Genomic DNA, 19,450 nt, shown 5'->3' on the forward strand with positions numbered 1-19,450 from the left:
CATCTTTGGTCACAAATTTCTTTCTCCTCCACAAGTCTGAGAGATAAACTATTCTATGTTCCTCTAATTTATTTATAATCTCGTTCTTTATGCCTAGGTCATAGACCCATTTTGATCTTATCTTGGTATATGGTGTTAAGTGTGGGTCCATGCCTAATTTCTGCCATACTAATTTCCAATTATCCCAGCAGTTTTTATCAAATAATGAATTCTTTTCCCAGAAGTTAGGGGCTTTGGGTTTGTCAAACACTAGATTGCTATAATTGACTATTCTGTCTTGTGAGCCTAGCCTTTTCCACTGATCCACTAATCTATTTCTTAGCCAATACCAAATGGTTTTGGTGACTGCTGCTTTATAATATAATTTTAGATCAGGTACAGCTAGGCCACCTTCATTTGATTTTTTTTTCATTAATTCCCTTGAGATTCTCGACTTTTTATTGTTCCATATGAATTTTGTTGTTATTTTTTCTAGATCAATAAAATATTTTCTTGGAAGTCTGATTGGTATAGCACTAAATAAATAGATTAGTTTAGGGAAAAGTGGAAAGGGAAGGAATAAGCTAAGCGGAAGGGAATACAGGAACTGGGAGGGAAAGGGGTAAGATAGGGGGAGGAACTCTCAGGCGGGGGGAGGGATACTAAAAAGGGAGGGCTGTGAGAAGCAAGGGGTGCTCACAAGCTTAATACTTGGAAGGGGGGGAAAGGGGAAAGAAGGGAGGAAAGCAGAAACCGGGGTTAACAAGATGGCAAGTAATACAGAATTGGTCATTCTAACCATAAACGTGAACGGGGTAAACTCCCCCATAAAGAGGAAGCGGTTAGCAGAATGGATTAAAAGCCAGAATCCTACAATATGTTGTTTACAGGAAACACACCTGAAGCGGGGAGATACATGCAGGTTAAAGGTAAAAGGTTGGAGCAAAATCTACTATGCTTCAGGTGAAGTCAAAAAAGCAGGGGTAGCCATCCTGATCTCAGATCAAGCTAAAGCAAAAATTGACCTAATTAAAAGAGATAAGGAAGGACACTATATCTTGCTAAAGGGTAGCATGGATAATGAAGCACTATCTATATTAAACATATATGCACCAAGTGGGGTAGCATCTAAATTCTTAAAAGAGAAACTAAGAGAGCTACAAGAAGAAATAGACAGTAAAACTATAATAGTGGGAGATCTTAACCTTGCACTCTCAGAATTAGATAAATCAAACCACAAAATAAATAAGAAAGAAGTCAAAGAGGTAAATAGAATACTAGAAAAGTTAGATATGATAGATCTCTGGAGAAAATGTAATGGAGACAGAAAGGAATACACTTTCTTTTCAGCAGTTCATGGAACCTATACAAAAATTGACCATATATTAGGACATAAAAACCTCAAACTCAAATGTAGTAAGGCAGAAATAGTAAATGCATCCTTTTCAGACCACGATGCAATGAAAATTACATTCAACAAAAAAGCAGGGGAAGTAGACCAAAAAATAATTGGAAACTAAATAATCTCATACTAAAGAATGATTGGGTGAAACAGCAAATCATAGACATAATTAATAACTTCACCCAAGAAAACGATAATAATGAGACATCATACCAAAATGTATGGGATGCAGCCAAAGCGGTAATAAGGGGAAATTTCATATCTCTAGAGGCCTATTTGTATAAAATAGAGAAAGAGAAGGTCAATGAATTGGGTTTGCAATTAAAAATGCTAGAAAAGGAACAAATTAAAAACCCCCAGTCAAACACTAAACTTGAAATTCTAAAAGTAAAAGGTGAGATCAATAAAATTGAAAGTAAAAAAACTATTGAATTGATTAATAAAACTAAGAGTTGGTTCTATGAAAAAACCCACAAAATAGACAAACCCTTAGTAAATCTGATTAAAAAAAGGAAAGAGGAAAATCAAATTGTTAGTCTTAAAAATGAAAAGGGAGAACTCACCACTAACGAAGAGGAAATCAGAGCAATAATTAGGAGTTACTTTGCCCAACTTTATGCCAATAAATTCGACAACTTAAATGAAATAGAAAAATACCTCCAAAAATACAGCTTGCCCAAACTAACAGAGGAAGAAGTAAATATCCTAAACAGTCCCATCTCAGAAAAAGAAATAGAACAAACTATCAATCAACTCCCTAAGAAAAAATCCCCAGGACCAGATGGATTTACATGTGAATTCTACCAAACATTTAAAGAACAATTAACTCCAATGTTATATAAACTATTTGAAAAAATAGGGATTGAAGGAGTCCTACCAAACTCCTTTTATGACACAGATATGGTACTGATACCTAAACCAGGTAGGCTGAAAACAGAGAAAGAAAATTATAGACCAATCTCCCTAATGAATATTGATGCTAAAATCTTAAATAAAATATTAGCAAAAAGACCCAGATCATTTAAACTTTAACCCAATTCTTTTTCCACTATACCATCTTTCTGTAGTCATGGACACATTCATAAGCTTTTATTGGAAATAATTTGCATATTGTTTCTTAAGGACTTTCATATAATTTTGTTTCATATCTCCATTTAAATTATCAAATAATTTAGACTTGAAGGGACCTTAAATTATCTTGTTAAACTGTTTTTAATAAACATTTTTTAGAAATAAATAGGCTCAATGAAATTATATGACTAGCCCTCTGCTAATAAGTAGCAGGACAAAGATTTCACATTGGGATCTCTGATTCTTTATCCAGTGCTCATTTCACTAGCCAAGCAGGATCATGGAATATCCTTCTATGGGTAATGTAAAGGTTGATGGTATAAGTGCAGTCTTACTTTTGAAATTATAAAATTATTTGAATATCTCCTTTTCTAAGAAATATTTTGGGATGGTAGAAATGATGGTGGTGAAGAGAAGTAACTCTTCTCACTTACATATTGATCAACTATTTGTTATTGAGAGGTATGTACAATACAACTTCACATCTTCTTTGGAAATATCTTTCCCATAGACAATTGTATGGAGAAATCAAAGAAAAAATTTTATTCCTAATTTTTTTCATGTTTAGGAACACAGTTTCCTTAGGAAAGATTTTTATGTGACTGAAGAATATGAACAGATAGTTCTCAAAAGAAAAATTATAAACTATTAACTATATTTTAAAAATGAATAATCACAAGAAATGCAAATCAAAAAAAAAAAAAAAAAACCCTGAGATTTTACCTTGTACACAGCAAACTGGCAGAGATGACAAAAGATAGAAAATAAACAGTTTTGGAGTAGCAGAAAGAAAGGAACATTAATACATGACTGGCTAATCTGAGAATTATGCACATAAATTGACTAAAATGTCTATACCTTTTGACACAAATATATTACTGCATATAACCCAAAGAAACTAAGAATAGAAAAAAAAAAGCCTCATATTTATAGCAGCTCTTTTTGTAGTAGCTAAGATAAGGAAAAGTAAACATCCATAAACAAGGGAAATGGATAAATAAATTGCAGCATATGAATGTTATGGATATTACTCTGCTGTAAGAAATGACAACCATGATGAATATTTAGGCTAACTTAAACAATCAATTCAAGTGAAGTTAAGACAAACTTGGAAAACAGTATTCATTGTCTACAACGTATATGAAAAGAACAACCATCACAAAACAATTTACAATGAATATTGCAAAATTAAGAAGTTAGCCTTCTCAAATGGGAGAACAACCCCATCCTACTGCTTTGCAGAGATCACTGCAAATAGCTTCAGATTTTTAAAATATATTAATTGATTTTTCTGAATTTTTTCTTTATCTTTTTATTTTAAAAAATGATTTATTATAAGAAATGTCTTTCTTGGAAGAAGAGGGGAAGAGGATACAGGGGCAGATTTAGAAAAAGATCATTAAAAAAATTCCATGTAAAAAAAATCTTACTTTACATACATGGCAGGATAGGTAACATGTCATTAAGGAAAAAAGTTTTGATTTTAAAATCAGAAGTGATATTGGGTAAACTTGGAGTTTAAAAAATCTGAGGTCAAGTGCTTCCTTTAGACCTCTAGTAGTTTTGTCCAGTTATGTCATCTGTAAAATTATGACAATAAGAGCACTAGGTTACCTCCCAGGGTTGTGAGAATAAAAATGAGATATCACTAAAAAGTGGTTTTCAAACCTTCAAGTACTATATAAATGCTAACTATCATCATGTTATCTCCTAGAGTTCTAACTTCAGTGTTTTTCTAAACTTCTCTCTTATAGCTGGTGTTATTTTGACTTTAAAGGAACTGCATATTTGCTTTTAAGTTCAGATTTTTTTTTCTATTAAAATTTTAAATATATCCTTATCACCTCCCACCACAAAGCTACCTGCTCTGAATCCATTTTTTAAAATAAGTCTAATATGAAATAAATCTCTTGCCCATTCAGGTTGGATTAAAAGAAAATGCACATTATTACAGTGGAATGTGATCAATTTATAGGCCTAATTTAATGGCTTTGATATCTTTTGAATAGATTTATTGTATTACATCCAAATCATTCTGGATAAAAGATTAGCATTTATTAAGAGCTGTTTTTTGTTTGTTTGTTTTTTGTAGAAAGCAGCCTGTGGTCAAGATTAATGGAAGAAGGATACAACTTTTAATGCAACAAATTCCTCCTGTTACAAAGTTTTAAAAGTTATATTTGTGGATGAATGTACTTTGTGTCTTATTATAAACTAGAATATTGGAAAAGTCTGCTTTCTACTTATATCCAATTAGAATGCTCAACTATTAACTTATAAAATGAACAATTATTAGATACTAGACTTGAAGAAACTTAACCTGAAGAAATAAATTCACTCACACTAAGTTTCTTCTCTAGCAGGAGTTTTAGGTAGCTTATGATTCATACTTAATTTAATTTAGCTTTTTTTCCCCCAACTAACTCTTACATTTGAACTGATTATACCTGATAAGGCCCTTGATTTAATAATGTCCTTTTTTGTCTTCCAAATTTGTAGTGTTTGGTCTTAGTTAATTGATTTAGGGCCCTCTTTGAAAACTCGTCTTCAATTTTTTTAAAAAAACAAACAAAACAAAACCAAGAACAATAAAATGAGGCATACCTGCAGTTGCTGGGCTGTATCATGCTCATAATTTCCCACTATTACACACAAGAGTGAGAAATACATTTTCTTTTGAAGCCAGATTTGTTCATCATAATTACCATAATGATCATTATAATTTTGTAGTTTTCAGTTTGGTTTTGTTTTCTTTATCATTATTGTTCTTTTGTCATTGATTATGGGACACATACACTCTGTTGCTTTTTATGTCTTTTTCATTTTAGACCTGTTGTACATAATTTCATCTGAAACTTTCTTTCTTTCTTTCTTTCTTTTTTTAAATAAGTTTTTATTGACAGAACCCATGCCAGGGTAATTTTTTTACATTGTCCCTTGCACTCTCTTCTGTTCCAATTTTTCCCCTCCCTCCCTCTGCCCCTCCCCCAGATGGCAAGCAGTCCTATACATGTTAAATATGTTACAGTATATCCTAGATACAATATATGTGTGCAGAACCGAACAGTTCTCTTGTTGCACAGGGAGAATTGGATTCAGAAGGTATAAATAACCTGGGAAGAAAAACAAAAATGCAAGTTGTTTATATTCATTTCCCAGTATCCTTTCTTTGGGTGTAGCTGCTTCTGTCCATCCTTGATCAATTGCAACTAAGTTCATATGAAACTTTCTTGACTTCATTTTACATTTTTACTTTTTAGAAAGCACAATGCCAGGTATGTAGTTAGCACTTAAATCCTTGTTTGTCTTTTCCCTTTTAAAAAAACTAGCTTCTCTGTTTTTATTTTACTTTTTGAAATATCTTAATTTTTCTAATTAGAAACATTTTTAACATTTGCTTTTTAACATTTTGAGTTCCAGATTTTCTCCCTCTTTTCTCTCTTCTCTCCTCAATGAAAAGAAAAGCAATTTAAAGTTTGATTTGATTTGTATTCAGGCACTGGATGGCATTTTTCTTTATAAGTTCTTCAGAATTGCCTTGGATCATTGTATTTCTGAAAATAGCTAAGTCATTCACACTTGATCATCGTATAACTTTACTGTTTTAACTGTGTACTTTATTGCTTATGTCAAAAGGCATACATTTTTAATAATGTTTTGGACATAGTTCTAAATTGCTCTCCAGAAGGTTTGGATCAATTCACGACTTCACCAACAGTGCTTTAGTATTACAATTTTCCTATATCCTCCTGAATATTGGTTATTTTCCTATTCTGTCATTTATGCCATTCTGATAGGTATGAAGTGATAGCTCAGCATTGTTTTAATTTACATTTCTCTATTCAGCAGAGATTTAAGAACATTTTTTTTTTCATATGCCTATAGATAGCTTTGATTTCTTCATCTGACAACTGCCTGTCTTTGCTCATTTGTCAATTGTGGAATGACTTGTAGTCTAATAAATTTGATTTTTCTCAATATGTTTGAGAAATAAGGCCCTATCAGAGAAACTTGTTGGAAAGTTGGAAAAATTTTTCACAATTATGATTATTGTGTATTTCCCTCCATCCCATTTTTCCCCATTTATCCTTTTTCTTCTTAATTCCCCCCTACTACTTCTCAAAAGTGTTTTGTTTTTGATTACCACCTCATCCAATCCAGCTTCTTTCTATTAGCCTCCTTCCCCTTCTTGTATTCCCTCCTCCTCCTACTTTTCTATAAGGTAAGACATATTCCTGTTACCAATTGATTGAGGATATTATTTCCCTCTTTGAGCCAATTTCAAAAAAATAAAGTTCAAACATTTGCCATCATTACTCTCCACCTTCCCCTCCCCTGTAAAAAGCTCTTTTGCACCTCTTTTATGTAATATATTTATGCCATTCTACTTTTCCTTTCACTCTTTCCCCGTGCATCCATTTTTCTCACTCCTTGAATTTTTAAAAAATATCATAGTCAACTCACACCTATGCTCTCAATTTCTATAGGTGTTTTCTAACTACCCTAACATTGATAACATTCTTAAGCGTTACAAACATCATCTTCTCATGTAGGAATGTTAGCAGCTTCACCTTATCAATTCCCTTATGATTTCTTTTTCCTGTTTACCTTTTTATGCTTCTCTTGAGTTTGTATTTGAAAATCAGATTTGCTGTCCAGCTCTAGTCTTTTCATCAGAAATACTTGAATTTTTTTTTTCTTCATGAAATGTCTGGTTTTTTCCCCTGTGAAGGATCATACTTAGTTTTGCTGGGTGAGTGATTCTTGACTCAAAGATGCTAACTTCTTTACCCTTCAGAATATTATATTCAAAGCCCTCCAGACCATTGTTGTAGAAGTTGCTGCACGACATTTAAATTGTTTCTGACTGTGTATGACACACTTCCCTCACTGTGGCACTCTGAAATTTGACTATAATATTCCTAGGAATTTTCATTTGGCAATCTCTTTCTGGAGTTGATTGGTGGATTCCTTGAGTTATTGTTTTATCCTCTACTTCTAGAATAGCAGAGCAGTTGATAATTTCTTGAAAGATGATGTCTAGGCTCTGCCCATTGTCCCTCCTTTACATGTTTAGCCTTATGGCATCTCTTGAATAAGTGGATCCCCTACATTTTCTATCTGTTTATGCCTTTTCACTTATTTTAAACTTCCTATTTTTTTCTAAAAGAGAATTGATCATTCTGGAATTTGGGTAAGAAGTCCTTGCTTATTGTGTCATATTTGGAGGCAGCTCAGTAACATAGTGGGTAGAGATTCTGGGCCTGAAATGAGGAAGTCTTGAGTTCCAATCTAGCCTTCTACATCCTAACTATGAGATGATCATTTTTGATGGGGCATGGCTCCCTTCAACAATGAGATGATTCAAACCAGTTCAAATCAGTCATGAAGAGAGCCATCTCTCATGAGATGCCTGTGGGAACTCAGTATGTATCTGCTTGATCCAATTTTTCTTGTGCAGCAAGATAACTGTATAAATGTGGTGTATATATAAATGTGTATTATATATCTATATATTGAATTTAACATATATTTTAACATATTTAACATGTATTGTACTACCTGCCATCTTAGGGGAGGCAGTGGGGGGAAGGAGGGGAAAATTTGGAACAGAAGGCCTTGTAAAGGTCAATGTTGAAAAATTACCCATGCATATGTTTATAAATAAAAAGCTATAATAAGATAAATTATAAAAAATTATAAAGCAGCATACAGGTACAAAAGATTATCTTCATCTTCAAAGAGTATTTATCAAAAATGTTTCTCAATTTACATTCAGTATTCTTTCTTTATTCTCATAGCTTTCCCAGTCATGTTTCCCTTCTCATTCTAGGTAATACTTTATATGGGGTATCTCAAAAGACTTAGTGTACTTTAATCCTTTTTTAAAATCATTTTTAAAACAGTATTTCTGTCTCCTTACATTTGTTTCTCCTCTTATCCTTTCTACGAATTTCAACTAATTGAACTTGATTAAGCCACCACAACAAAAAGGCAAACTGTGAAAAGTATATTTTTGTATGTTTGTAATGTTTCTCTAAGCTGTGCTGCCTGTAGCTATGGATTGTAAACTAGTGGAAGCAGGTTTTGGCAATCTTGTAAGGTATTCATGCCAGTCTGGAAGGCAGAAAAGAAGATGTATGAAGCAGGTGCCAATTTGCCAGCGGCCCTGACGACAACAGCTGTGACTTGGCACTTAAAACTAGTCTCTTTTACTGTCTTCTTCTTTCCAAAACAGAGGTGGGTGCAGATGGAGAAGAGCTCAAAGGAGCTAGGCATGTAGAATTGTGTTGGAGAGCAGGCAGGATGTCGGCCTGATTGATATAACCACGTGGGTCACTGCTTAGGGGGCCCGGCCCGAAAGCCGGCTGTGGGGTCTGTGGGACTGCTGTCCCCAATCTCCATTTTAGGTTCAGTTTGTATGGCTTACACAGCACAGTCATAGCAGGTTTAATATGATGGAAATGATACATATGAACAAAATAAGTAAGTATTCTTCCAATACTCTCAATATGTCATTGTTCCTGAATCTCTTTCTCTTTGTGTGATTTTTTATTATTTTCTTTTCTTAGTGTTGCAAAGATTTTAGGGAGATATTTGGTCAGATATCTTAACTGTTTTCTGTTTGAGGCTTTAAAGTCAGTATTGTCCCAAGTAATTAATGATAATTTGTGAATCAAAAATAAAAGATAAAATTAGCATTTAGTTTAAAACTCTAATATCAAAGCAATCCTTTATGGTACACCTAGTGCCAATAATTTTTCTGCCTCTCAGTGACTTGTGACAAAGATGTGAAGACTTCAGATAGCAGATGACCATTCTAGTCTGTTTTCTCTTTTTAATCAGGGAGACCCGACCCATGATAAAGGAGCAAGAGGAAAGAGAAAACATACAGCTAGATATGTCCCTATACCATTGTTTATTGGGAGTTTTTGTGAAATTAAGACTGCCATCTCCCTTATCCTTCCTCCCACTCCCATCCCCAGCCTTCAACTCTTTTCTGTTCATTTACATTGTTGTGTCTTGCCAGTGGGGGTGCTGCTTCTGGCTCTGTCAGGACCAGAAGGGGAGCTTGAGTAGAGAGGAGGGGCTGTTAGAAGAAAGAGCTAAAATTTTAAAAGTTCCCCAAGCCTCTTGCCATAGGCTGGGATGGCTTTCTTCCATGAGATTAAGCCAAGTGATTGTTGGCAATCTCCCCGTTATAAGTAAGCTGTCTAGTGGAACAAGAGGCTTGGCAGAGTAACTTTTATATTTTAAAGTAAAATACTCAAATTGGGTTCAGAAGTCTTAAGAATGGCTGCAAGAAACCACCTTTTTAGCTACACAAAGCAAAGCAGACCTCCTGGGTGAGTTTCTTTTGACACAGCTCTACTTTACCCTGGCCTGGATAACTCACCAAGATAATCACACATTGTGCATTTGTCATTTTCTTAGCACACTCTCCAGAGTGGAGAGAATATCATTGAGATCAGTGAACCATGAACTCAATGTCTGCGTTGCATTTTTACTTGCCAGCAAGAACAGAAAGCCCCTCATGAGGATTCTGCAGTTGCTCCCACTGGGTCATATGCTAATTCTTAAGAATGTTGCAAATACTGCATTGTATTTCATGTGATTGAATTGAGAACTTTTCACTTGATTGGGTAAAGGCTTCAAACTGGTGGTAATAGCTTAGAGTAGTGATGGAATTCATATCTTCAGCAGCCACATCAAATGAAAAATAAAAGAAATGTGGTCCAGATGTACCCCTTCAAGTAATGTTTCCATTCTCCATATTTTAAATAACTATTAGATAATTAAAATATCAATATATGATAGCATGTAGATGATTGCTACTAAGGTAGCAATTTGTCAAAAAACCATGGGATATGTTTGATAGGGAGGTTTCTTCTCAATTTCTTTAAGATATTTCCTTGGGGTCTAGGAGGTTAATTTTTTTTTCATAATGATAATGTAGATATTTTAACTTATTATAGTTTATGCATATATGTATGTATGTATGCACATATATATCTCATGTACAAAAAAAGTCTTAGGAGAAGGTTCTCAGCAATTTTTTTGTGAGTGTAAAGGGTTCTTGAAACCAAACAGTTTGAGCATGAAAAGCTTTAATGTTGGAAGCATTTTAGGTTAATTTCCTTAGCTTGGGGATATTAATCATCATTTTTATCCCAAGAGAAATTAAAATTATTCAATCAGAGGTCAGTGTATTTTGCAACCAGTCATTTCATTTATTTATATATATGACTAAAGCTAAAGTTCTGCCTCTTCTAGGAATTTTCTGTTAGAGTTTTTCTAGTTAAGATTCTGATATTTCTAGAATTTTAGAATTTAAGAAAATTTCAAGATTATCGATCCCAATTACATATGAGGAAATCAAAGTCAAGAAAGGAAGAATGACATTTTCAAGAAGACACAGCTAATTAGTTTTAGAGCTAAAACTGGAATCCTTTTCTCTAAGTTAATAAACTATCATCTTAGTCTTAATGTCCACCACACATTAGACATTTTTCTCTGAGAAAAACCATTTTTAGCTCATGATTCATTCAAAAATAGGTAGCAGGCCAGATTTGTTCTGTATCTTCAAGTTTGCCCTAGCCTGCTATAGTCTGTGGTAATGTCACCAAATAGAAGAAAATGTTGCTAAGTTCTCAGCCAATTACATTGGGAAGTGATGCATAATGGTTATTTATATCACATATAATGTAAATGCAGCTAATTTCAGAGAAGTATATTATCTATACTATTTAGGACAGGAGTTCTTAACCTTGAGTTCTGTTACTATTATCATTAATAACTTAATTAGTAACTCCCAATGGGAGGAGGGAATAAAATCAAGCAAACTTCACTGTTGTATCAGAACTTCTAAAAAAAGGTTGACAGTCATTTCTCAACTTGTTTATTTTGGGGGGTTGAAAGGGATGTCATTTACCACTAATTTACTAACAGAAGCTGCCTGTTAGTGAAGAAGAAGAATCAGGAGAAAGTGATATCCTGAAAATCTAGAGAGAAAAATCAGGAATAAAGAGCAATTTAGTGGTGTTAAAAACAGTTGAAAGATCAAGGAGAATGTAGACTGACAAAAAGTCTGTCATCTTTTCCCCCCTCTATTATACTATGTTATGGAAATACTTGTTTTATTTAGGAAAAAAAAAAAAACAGAAAAGACAAATAAAACAAAAATCATTTTATGTCCAATAGTACATCAGGGAGGATTCAAAATGTGTAACAATAAATTTCCCTTTCAAGGAAGCATATATAATAATAGAAGAGAAACTCTTTTCTTTGCTTCCTTGTAGGTTATTCTTTTATTCTCTGCTGTGCATTTTTTACTTTATTTTTTTTCTCCCTTTTTATTTCCCTACTTCTCCAAAGCAGGCTGCACTTAAGCATGGATATATATATATATATACACATATATACATACATCTATACTAAACACATATGTGCCTACACGCACACATATATGGAGATATGCATCTAAAAGCAATATTAATATGGCTGACATAATATACATTTCTCTCTTAACTGGTTGTTTGAGATAAGTGATTATTAGTTCTACTTTTTTTCTACTAAATTCTACTAATTTTTGTTATAGTGTTTATGAATATCTCTTATTTCTTTAAAAAAAATTTTTTTTTATTTGAAAAAAACACACAAAAAAATACAAAACAGACTAAAGCAAAACAAAAGAGAACAGCAGAACATCAGGGAGGATTCAAATTATATAACAACAAAGTACCAAATCAAGAAAGTATATGTATTAGTAAAAAAAAAAATTATATTCATGAATGACCATTTTTTTCTTGCTTATAAATTGTTTTTTGGTTCTCTGCTGTGCATCTTATTTACTTTATTTTTTTCCCCCTTTCATCCCTCTCATCATTCCAAAGCAAACTACAGTTAAGAAAAGATATATTTATGTATACATATATAAATACACACACATATGTTTTTTCTATCCTTGCTGCCTCTTTAATTAAGTTCTGCTTCATAACTTGCCTTGCTATTACTTAACCTCCCCCCACCCAAGGATCCCTCCCTTGTCTTCTTCCTTCATTCTTTGCTTCCCCATCCGCTCATCCCTTCCCCCTTCTTTCTTTATAGATTTTGGAGAGTGCTTTCCCCTTCATGGTATATATAGTAGTGTTGCCTATTGAATGCATTCTCAAAGTGAGAAGGTTTTCAGAACGATAAGCCCTCTTCCCCAGTTTAATACCTCTGTATCTATTCTTCTTCCTCTTCAATGAGGATTGGTATAATATGATTGCTATTTTTACCTTAACTCTGCCAATCTTTCCTTTGAACTACCCTATTTTTGATGTGAATCTTAAAACATATAGGATACATATATTTAAAAATATAAATAATTTGTCCATGTTTAAACAGTTTGTCCATGGTAGGTTCCTTAAAATTGATCTTTCATATTGGTTCTTATATGTTAAATTTTCTTTTATATTTGGGTTTGGTTGACAGAAAGTCCTAAAAATCTGCAAGTTCATTGAATGTCTGTTTTTTTCCTCATTCAAAATTATACATAATTTTGCTGGATATGATATTTTTTGGCTGCAGGCTTAGTTCTTTTGATTGTCAGTAGATATGATTCCATGACCTGTGGTCTTTTATTGTAGCTGCTGATAAGTCTTGTAAAATTCAAATTGTAGCTCCAGCATATTTGAATTGTTTTTTTTCTTGTTTCTTGCAGAATTTTCTCTTTGATCTTTGAGTTTTGAAATTTGGCAATAATATTCCTATGTATTCCACACAAGATCTCTTTGAGGTGGAGATCAGTGAATTTTTTTCCATTTCTACTTTCCCCTCATGTTCTATCACTCCAGGACAATTTTCTTGGATTATTTCCCGCATTATTGTATCAAAGTTCTCTTTTTGGTCAGAACTTTCTGGCAGTCTGATTATTCTTTTATTTTCTCTTTTTGACCTGTTCTCCAGATCTGTTGTTTTTCTTACAAGATATTTCACATTTTTGTTCTATTTTCTCATTCTTTATAATCTGTTTTGTTATTTCTTGGTCTCTCATAGCTTCACTGACTTTCCCTTGACCAATTATAGTTTTCAAAGAATTATTTTCACTTTTGAGACTCTTGAAAATCTCCTTTTCTAGTTGGTTAACTTTTTTTCATAATCTTGTTTTTCTTGGATGGTTTTTATTTTTATTTTTCCACAATGATTCTCATTTGATTTCTAAATTCTTTTTATGTAAATGTGTAAATATCAAAGAAGATAGTACAAGAAATTGGATCATTTACAGCAAAACCAGCAAGCTCAAGCAAAGAAAGAGATTAGAGAAATTAGAGCAGAACACAGAAGCACACTCTCCGTATTAGTAAATCCTTTGAAAAAAGAAAATAAAAACACAAAAGTACAGAGATAGGAGGAAAGATATCTAAAGATGTAGATAACATAAGGATTGTAAGTTTTCCAGAAAAAAAGAACTAAATATACTTAACCAATAATATAGAAAAATTGTCAAAAAATATTGGCAGCTGATATCAAAATTCAGATCAGAGAACACCAATGAAAGAAACCCCAAGTTTAATCACCAAGAAACATTATGGCCAAACATTATGGTACATCATCAAAAAATAAATGTTCCAGGCAGAGGGGAAAAGCAGCAACTTCAAAATCCAGATAGAAAAAAATCATAATAGTATGGGATTATTCCACATTTATACAAAAAAAAAAAAAAAAAAGGAACTGTTTGGACCAATTTGCTATTCAAAAAATAGTATCCCACAAAGTAGAATCTAAACATCAAAAAAGTGGATTTTCAGTAGAAGTGAAGAATTAAAATAATTTCTTCCAGATAATCAAAAATAGGTGAGATATTCAAAATGTGAGCTAACAAAAATGCAGGAAGTTTATAATTCCAAGTAGTAATGAAAAACAAAAAAATAACACGTTTATTTTCACTTCTTGAACTCTACTGTGACATGAACGTAGTATGGAGGAATACTTCTGTTTGTTGTCAGTGGACTAATAAAAATTGTAAGAAGACAAAATACAAATTTTTATTGTATTAAAGCTGAATTCTCCTGTATGTATTTTCTGTTAATATGTAAACTTTTAAAGAACAAGAGTGATTTGCACATAGCAATTGCTTAACCAGTGCTCTCTTATTCATTCATTTTAAAAACCAGGTGGGAGAAGCAAACAAATATTTTAAAGTAAAAATCGTGCTTCATGATTAATATATTAACATTATAGCTGGTAGGGTCATACAAAAGATTTTATCTCAGATGTGAAAAGAAGGTAGAATGGACCAAGAAATGATTGATCAGAATTCAGATAGAAAGCTATAGAAAAGGACTCCAATTTCTCCCCTTTTCTTGGGATAAAAAGGAAAACAAAAGAAATATACAAAGCTGAGTACGGGTATAGTATGGCCAGCAAAAAGGGAGTGATGAGTCGATGTTTTGTAGTAATTGTAGAAGCAGAAAGTGCAAAAAGAACTTACTATGAATATTGCTCTGTAGTGTAGAGAGAGGGTCATAGGAGCAGCTTTTACAAGAAAGGGTCATTGATCTCTATGCTTAATCCATTTCAATATCTTGTTTAACTATGATATAAGAAATTTTTCTCTCCTCTTTTTTCCAGTGAAGTAGGGCAGATAGAAGATAGGTTTCTGTTATTATTTTTTAAAATATAAATAAATTTACATATTTATATATATCTAGTAATGATATATATTAGAGATATATACATATATCTAAAAATATAGAGAGATATATGTAGAGATACATAAATATAGAGATGTGAAATGCATTTTCACATGAGATTACATATTCTTAGTTTTCCTCCATTATTTTACTTTGTTACAAGAGAGTTCCTAAAAAACTTAAAGTAATCTTTAAACATATATGTAATAATGAAACATATCAAGAAAAAGAACAACAACAACAACAACAAAAACCAGAATGAGTAATAAGTAAAAACAAAAAGAATGGGACTTCCTACCTCAGCTAGGGTCACATATCTCTTCCCACTTCACCTTTTTGCCTCCCATTGATAATTAGCATTCCTGGGAACTGATTCTAGAGATTCCTAGAAAGGAGTAAAGAGTTGGAGGTGGGGGGGGGGGGGAGTGGAATGAAAATATTTTTCACAAAATAGTATTTTAAATTAATATCACTAAAAGAGAAGAATACATGAGGTTGTGGGAGAGAGGCCGGGGAAGATTAAGAATAATACTTTTATCTGAACTAGAAAAAAGAAGATAAATGAATTATAGGTAGTAAACAGTTGAATATCAGGAAAATGAATCAAGCTAGCCATAAATGAATTGCTGTCCTACAAAATGCATAAAATCTGTAGCATCCTATTAAGAGATATCTGACTTTTTTTTTTTAAATAGCACTAAATAGTCTTTACAGAAATTGAGGCTTAAATAAATGAAAAAGAATCAGTGATCATACTATGATCCATCCCAATATGATGGAAATGACAATGCTATCTAAATTAAATTTCATAATTAGTACCATACCAAAAAATTGTTGAGGAAATTTTTTTTTTAAACTACACAAAATAATTGCAGAATTCATTTGGGAAAAAATGAAAGATCTAGAATCTCAAGGTTAAAAATGAAAAAAAAATACAAATAAAGGAAATAGAGCAGACTTCAAAAACAAAGTCATTAAAACAGCATTTTTTTAAAGTAGATCATTGGAACATAGTGGGGATAAACAAGAAACACATTTATAAAGTTTGATAAACACAAGAATATAAATTGCTAGGGAAATCTTTCCCTTTTTACAAGAACTCTTTAGCAAAAATTACATTGTCTAAAAACCTATACAGTATTCTACAATAAGCTTAAATTGGATATGTGACCCAAATATAAGAGTTCATACCATTTAAAAAAAATTAGAAGTAAGAGATTATACTTCTTCCACATATACAGCTATGGGAATTTTTTTTCTCTATAACAAATGCTTATATTTATTTTGTTTTTAACATCACTATCATTTCTCAAGATACCCTTCCCTTACTTCCCTGAGAGTAATTCTTTGTAAGAAAGATATTCAAAGAAGCAAACTGATAGACACATCAAACAGATCCAACAGTATATAGCATGTCCTGCACTCAAAGGCCACTCCCCCTACAAAGGAGAGGAATTTATAAGCAGAGATACCTCCACATCCCAGTTGCTTTCCATCTTTCCAAACCTCAAGGATGATTCTAGTTATACTAACTGGGAAAAAAAAAAAAAATGTGTGTGTGTGTGTGTGTGTGTTAACTCTTTTATTCAATTGTTCTAATTACTGCTTCTCATCTAATACATGTACCAAAGCAGTCTTTTCTTTGACTAGTGAACTGTGCAATACCAGTGATAAATTCTTGTCACTTGCCTTTTATTGATGAAACAAATGTCGTTTCTAGAGGCTTATTTACAAGAGTCCTGAAATGCTGGAACGTGAGTGAAAATATTAAGTAGATAATTTTAATTCTTAGTTTTACAAAGCATTATTTCTTTTAGCCAAACCATTTCCTTGACTGACCATGTTGGTGGATCATTGAATATTCTTCAAAACATTTTTCAAATGTATAGATAAAGGGAATTTGAAGCCTGTGCTTTATTTTGATGGAAAATCCATTTTAAATGTCAAGGTTTATTTGACACAAATGCTTTCTTTCATTAATGGTCCAGTGATTAACTGTGATTCTAATTCATTATGCAGAATGACAACATCGTAACTGAAATTATTTCATCTGCTCAGGTTAATATCTTTAGTTACTGAAAATTTAATTCAGTACATTTGGTATTCTAAATCTTTTTGCTATTGTCTTTGTTTCTTCTGGTTATTATTCTTACAGTTTTAATATGTAATACCAGACTCTGGGGACCTTGGCTGCTCATTTTAACTTGGATTTGCTTAACATTATGTTATAAAAATTCATTGTGTTGCAATACCTTTAATAGCATATAAGGGCTAGCAGCTTAAAGAAGTAATGTACTACAAAAGGAATATCTCATTTCTATCCTAACTTTCAAATGTCAGGCAGATCAATACACAATCAACACTGATTTTATTGTTTTCATTAAAGACCGATTTGTGCAAAAATGAATCTCTTTGGGCACTGAGATAATTCAGGATTATCCAGTTGTTTTTTAGGAAAATAATTTTTCCTTTAAATAGAGACAGATGCTTGGCTTACAATTGGAACCATTAGGCAGTTCCAGACAGTAATGATTTGCAAGAATCACTATTCTCTTTGCTTCCCATTTTCTAGTTTTAAAGCTTCTTACTCTGATAAATTGTAGACTAGTGAGAATGCTCATTTTCATGTTTCAAAAACAGGAATAACAAAAAAAAAACAGCACCTTGCAAAGTTCTCTGTTCCCCCTGGAAGTATGTGAATATTCTATATTGACCATTTTGAATATTCAGTACAAGCTTCAGAATGTGTCTTGGAGTAAGTCACTAGGATGACATGCCCATTAAGATTTATTGTACATTGTGGTCTTCTCTTGTAGGTGAGATAAATGACCAAAACATTCAGGTGGTAGAACTTCCCATTGTTGACAGCCTTCATCCGCGGCCACCTTATTTACCACTGGCTGTTCCAGAAGACCTTGCAGATCGACTAGTGCGGGTCCATGGAGATCCTGCCGTATGGTGGGTTTCCCAGTTTGTCAAATACTTAATCCGTCCACAGCCTTGGTTAGAAAAGGAAATTGAAGAAGCCACCAAAAAGCTTGGTTTTAAGCATCCAGTTATCGGGTAAGAATCTGATTTGCTTGTTCATATCTTAAACTGTATCGGAATTTACAGTGATTGGGGGGATGTCTTGTGCCTTTCAATAACTACCAAGAAATATGTATCATGCGCATGATCACCTCTGAAATAACTGTGCACCCCCTGCATGTTCCTAGAATAGCTGAGATGTTCATTCTTAACTTTGGACTGACACTAGAACTAGAATGGCCCATATAGTTAGAATGTTTTTCCTTAACTAAAGAAATTAGTCAGAGGAATATTTTGTTCTGTGGGATAAATTGTGAAATCAGCCTTAATCTAATGGGGCCATGAAGTAAAGTTGTAATCTTTATAGCATTTCTTTAACAAGTTAATTCAGAGGATCAGAATTCATATTCTCACTTTGTAACTTTGGGCAAATCTCTTAGGTTCTAAAGGCTTCATTTTCCTCATTTGTAAAATGGGGACTAGATGGTCTATGAGGTTCTATCTTGCCCTAGATCTGGATTCTCTAGTAATGACCTTGTATTTCCCTCTACTCAGATACCCAGGCCTACTTGCCCTTGCTCTCAGCTCCCATCTCCTGTCAATACTTGTGTTCTCCCTATCTCAGGCCTGGAAGGCTTTTTCTTCATCACCTCTGTCTTTTAGTTGCCCTGGCTTTCCAAAAATCTCAGCTCAAGTTGTAACTTTTTTAAGAGGTCTTCACGAATCCTCCCCAGCTGCTATTGACGCCTTGCTTGAGATTACTTCCCATCTACTCAGTCTTTATCTTTTGTATATGACTAGTTATTTACATGTCTCCACCATTAAACTGTGATATTGAGAACAAAAACTGGTTTTATCTTCTATCCCCAGCCCTTAACACGATATCTAGGACACAGTAAGCAATTAATCAGTGCTTTAAAAAAATTATGGTGGTTTGATATTGTTAATATTCTGTTTTATGATCCTTATAAAGAGATTGCTTAAAGGAAGAGACACATTTGAGTAATGTAAAAAATAAGTTATTCTAGTTACATTAAAAAAAATCTCTAGGGTACTCTCTGATTCACCACATGCACCTTTATTTAATATTATGCTTATGTGAAGGTAGAGGTGTCAAGAAATGTTATAAGCAAGAAGAATCCTAATGAAGATCTTAGAATTGGAATGTCAAAGATATAGCCTAAAGCAGGATCTGACCTACATAAGGTTATTATTTGTTCAGTGACACATTTCTTTAATAAAAATAACTTAAATTCAATTCATAGGCTCATAGATTTAAAACTAGAAGGGAACC

At 32.9% G+C, this 19,450-nt stretch overlaps 1 protein-coding gene across 3 annotated transcripts in view; it reads left to right on the forward strand.

Annotated features, from left to right (window-relative positions):
- The window catches only part of FUT8 (fucosyltransferase 8), a 425,078-nt gene that overhangs the window by 359,612 nt on the left and 46,016 nt on the right, over positions 1–19,450 (forward strand). For all 3 annotated transcript variants that reach the window (XM_051977839.1, XM_051977837.1, XM_051977838.1), the window contains one exon: positions 17,946–18,192. In XM_051977839.1, coding sequence (XP_051833799.1) covers positions 17,946–18,192 — 247 coding nt within the window. The remainder of the gene's footprint in view (positions 1–17,945; positions 18,193–19,450) is intronic.

Source organism: Antechinus flavipes, chromosome 2 (assembly GCF_016432865.1).
Source record: "Antechinus flavipes isolate AdamAnt ecotype Samford, QLD, Australia chromosome 2, AdamAnt_v2, whole genome shotgun sequence".
Classification (NCBI taxonomy): Eukaryota; Metazoa; Chordata; class Mammalia; order Dasyuromorphia; family Dasyuridae; genus Antechinus; species Antechinus flavipes.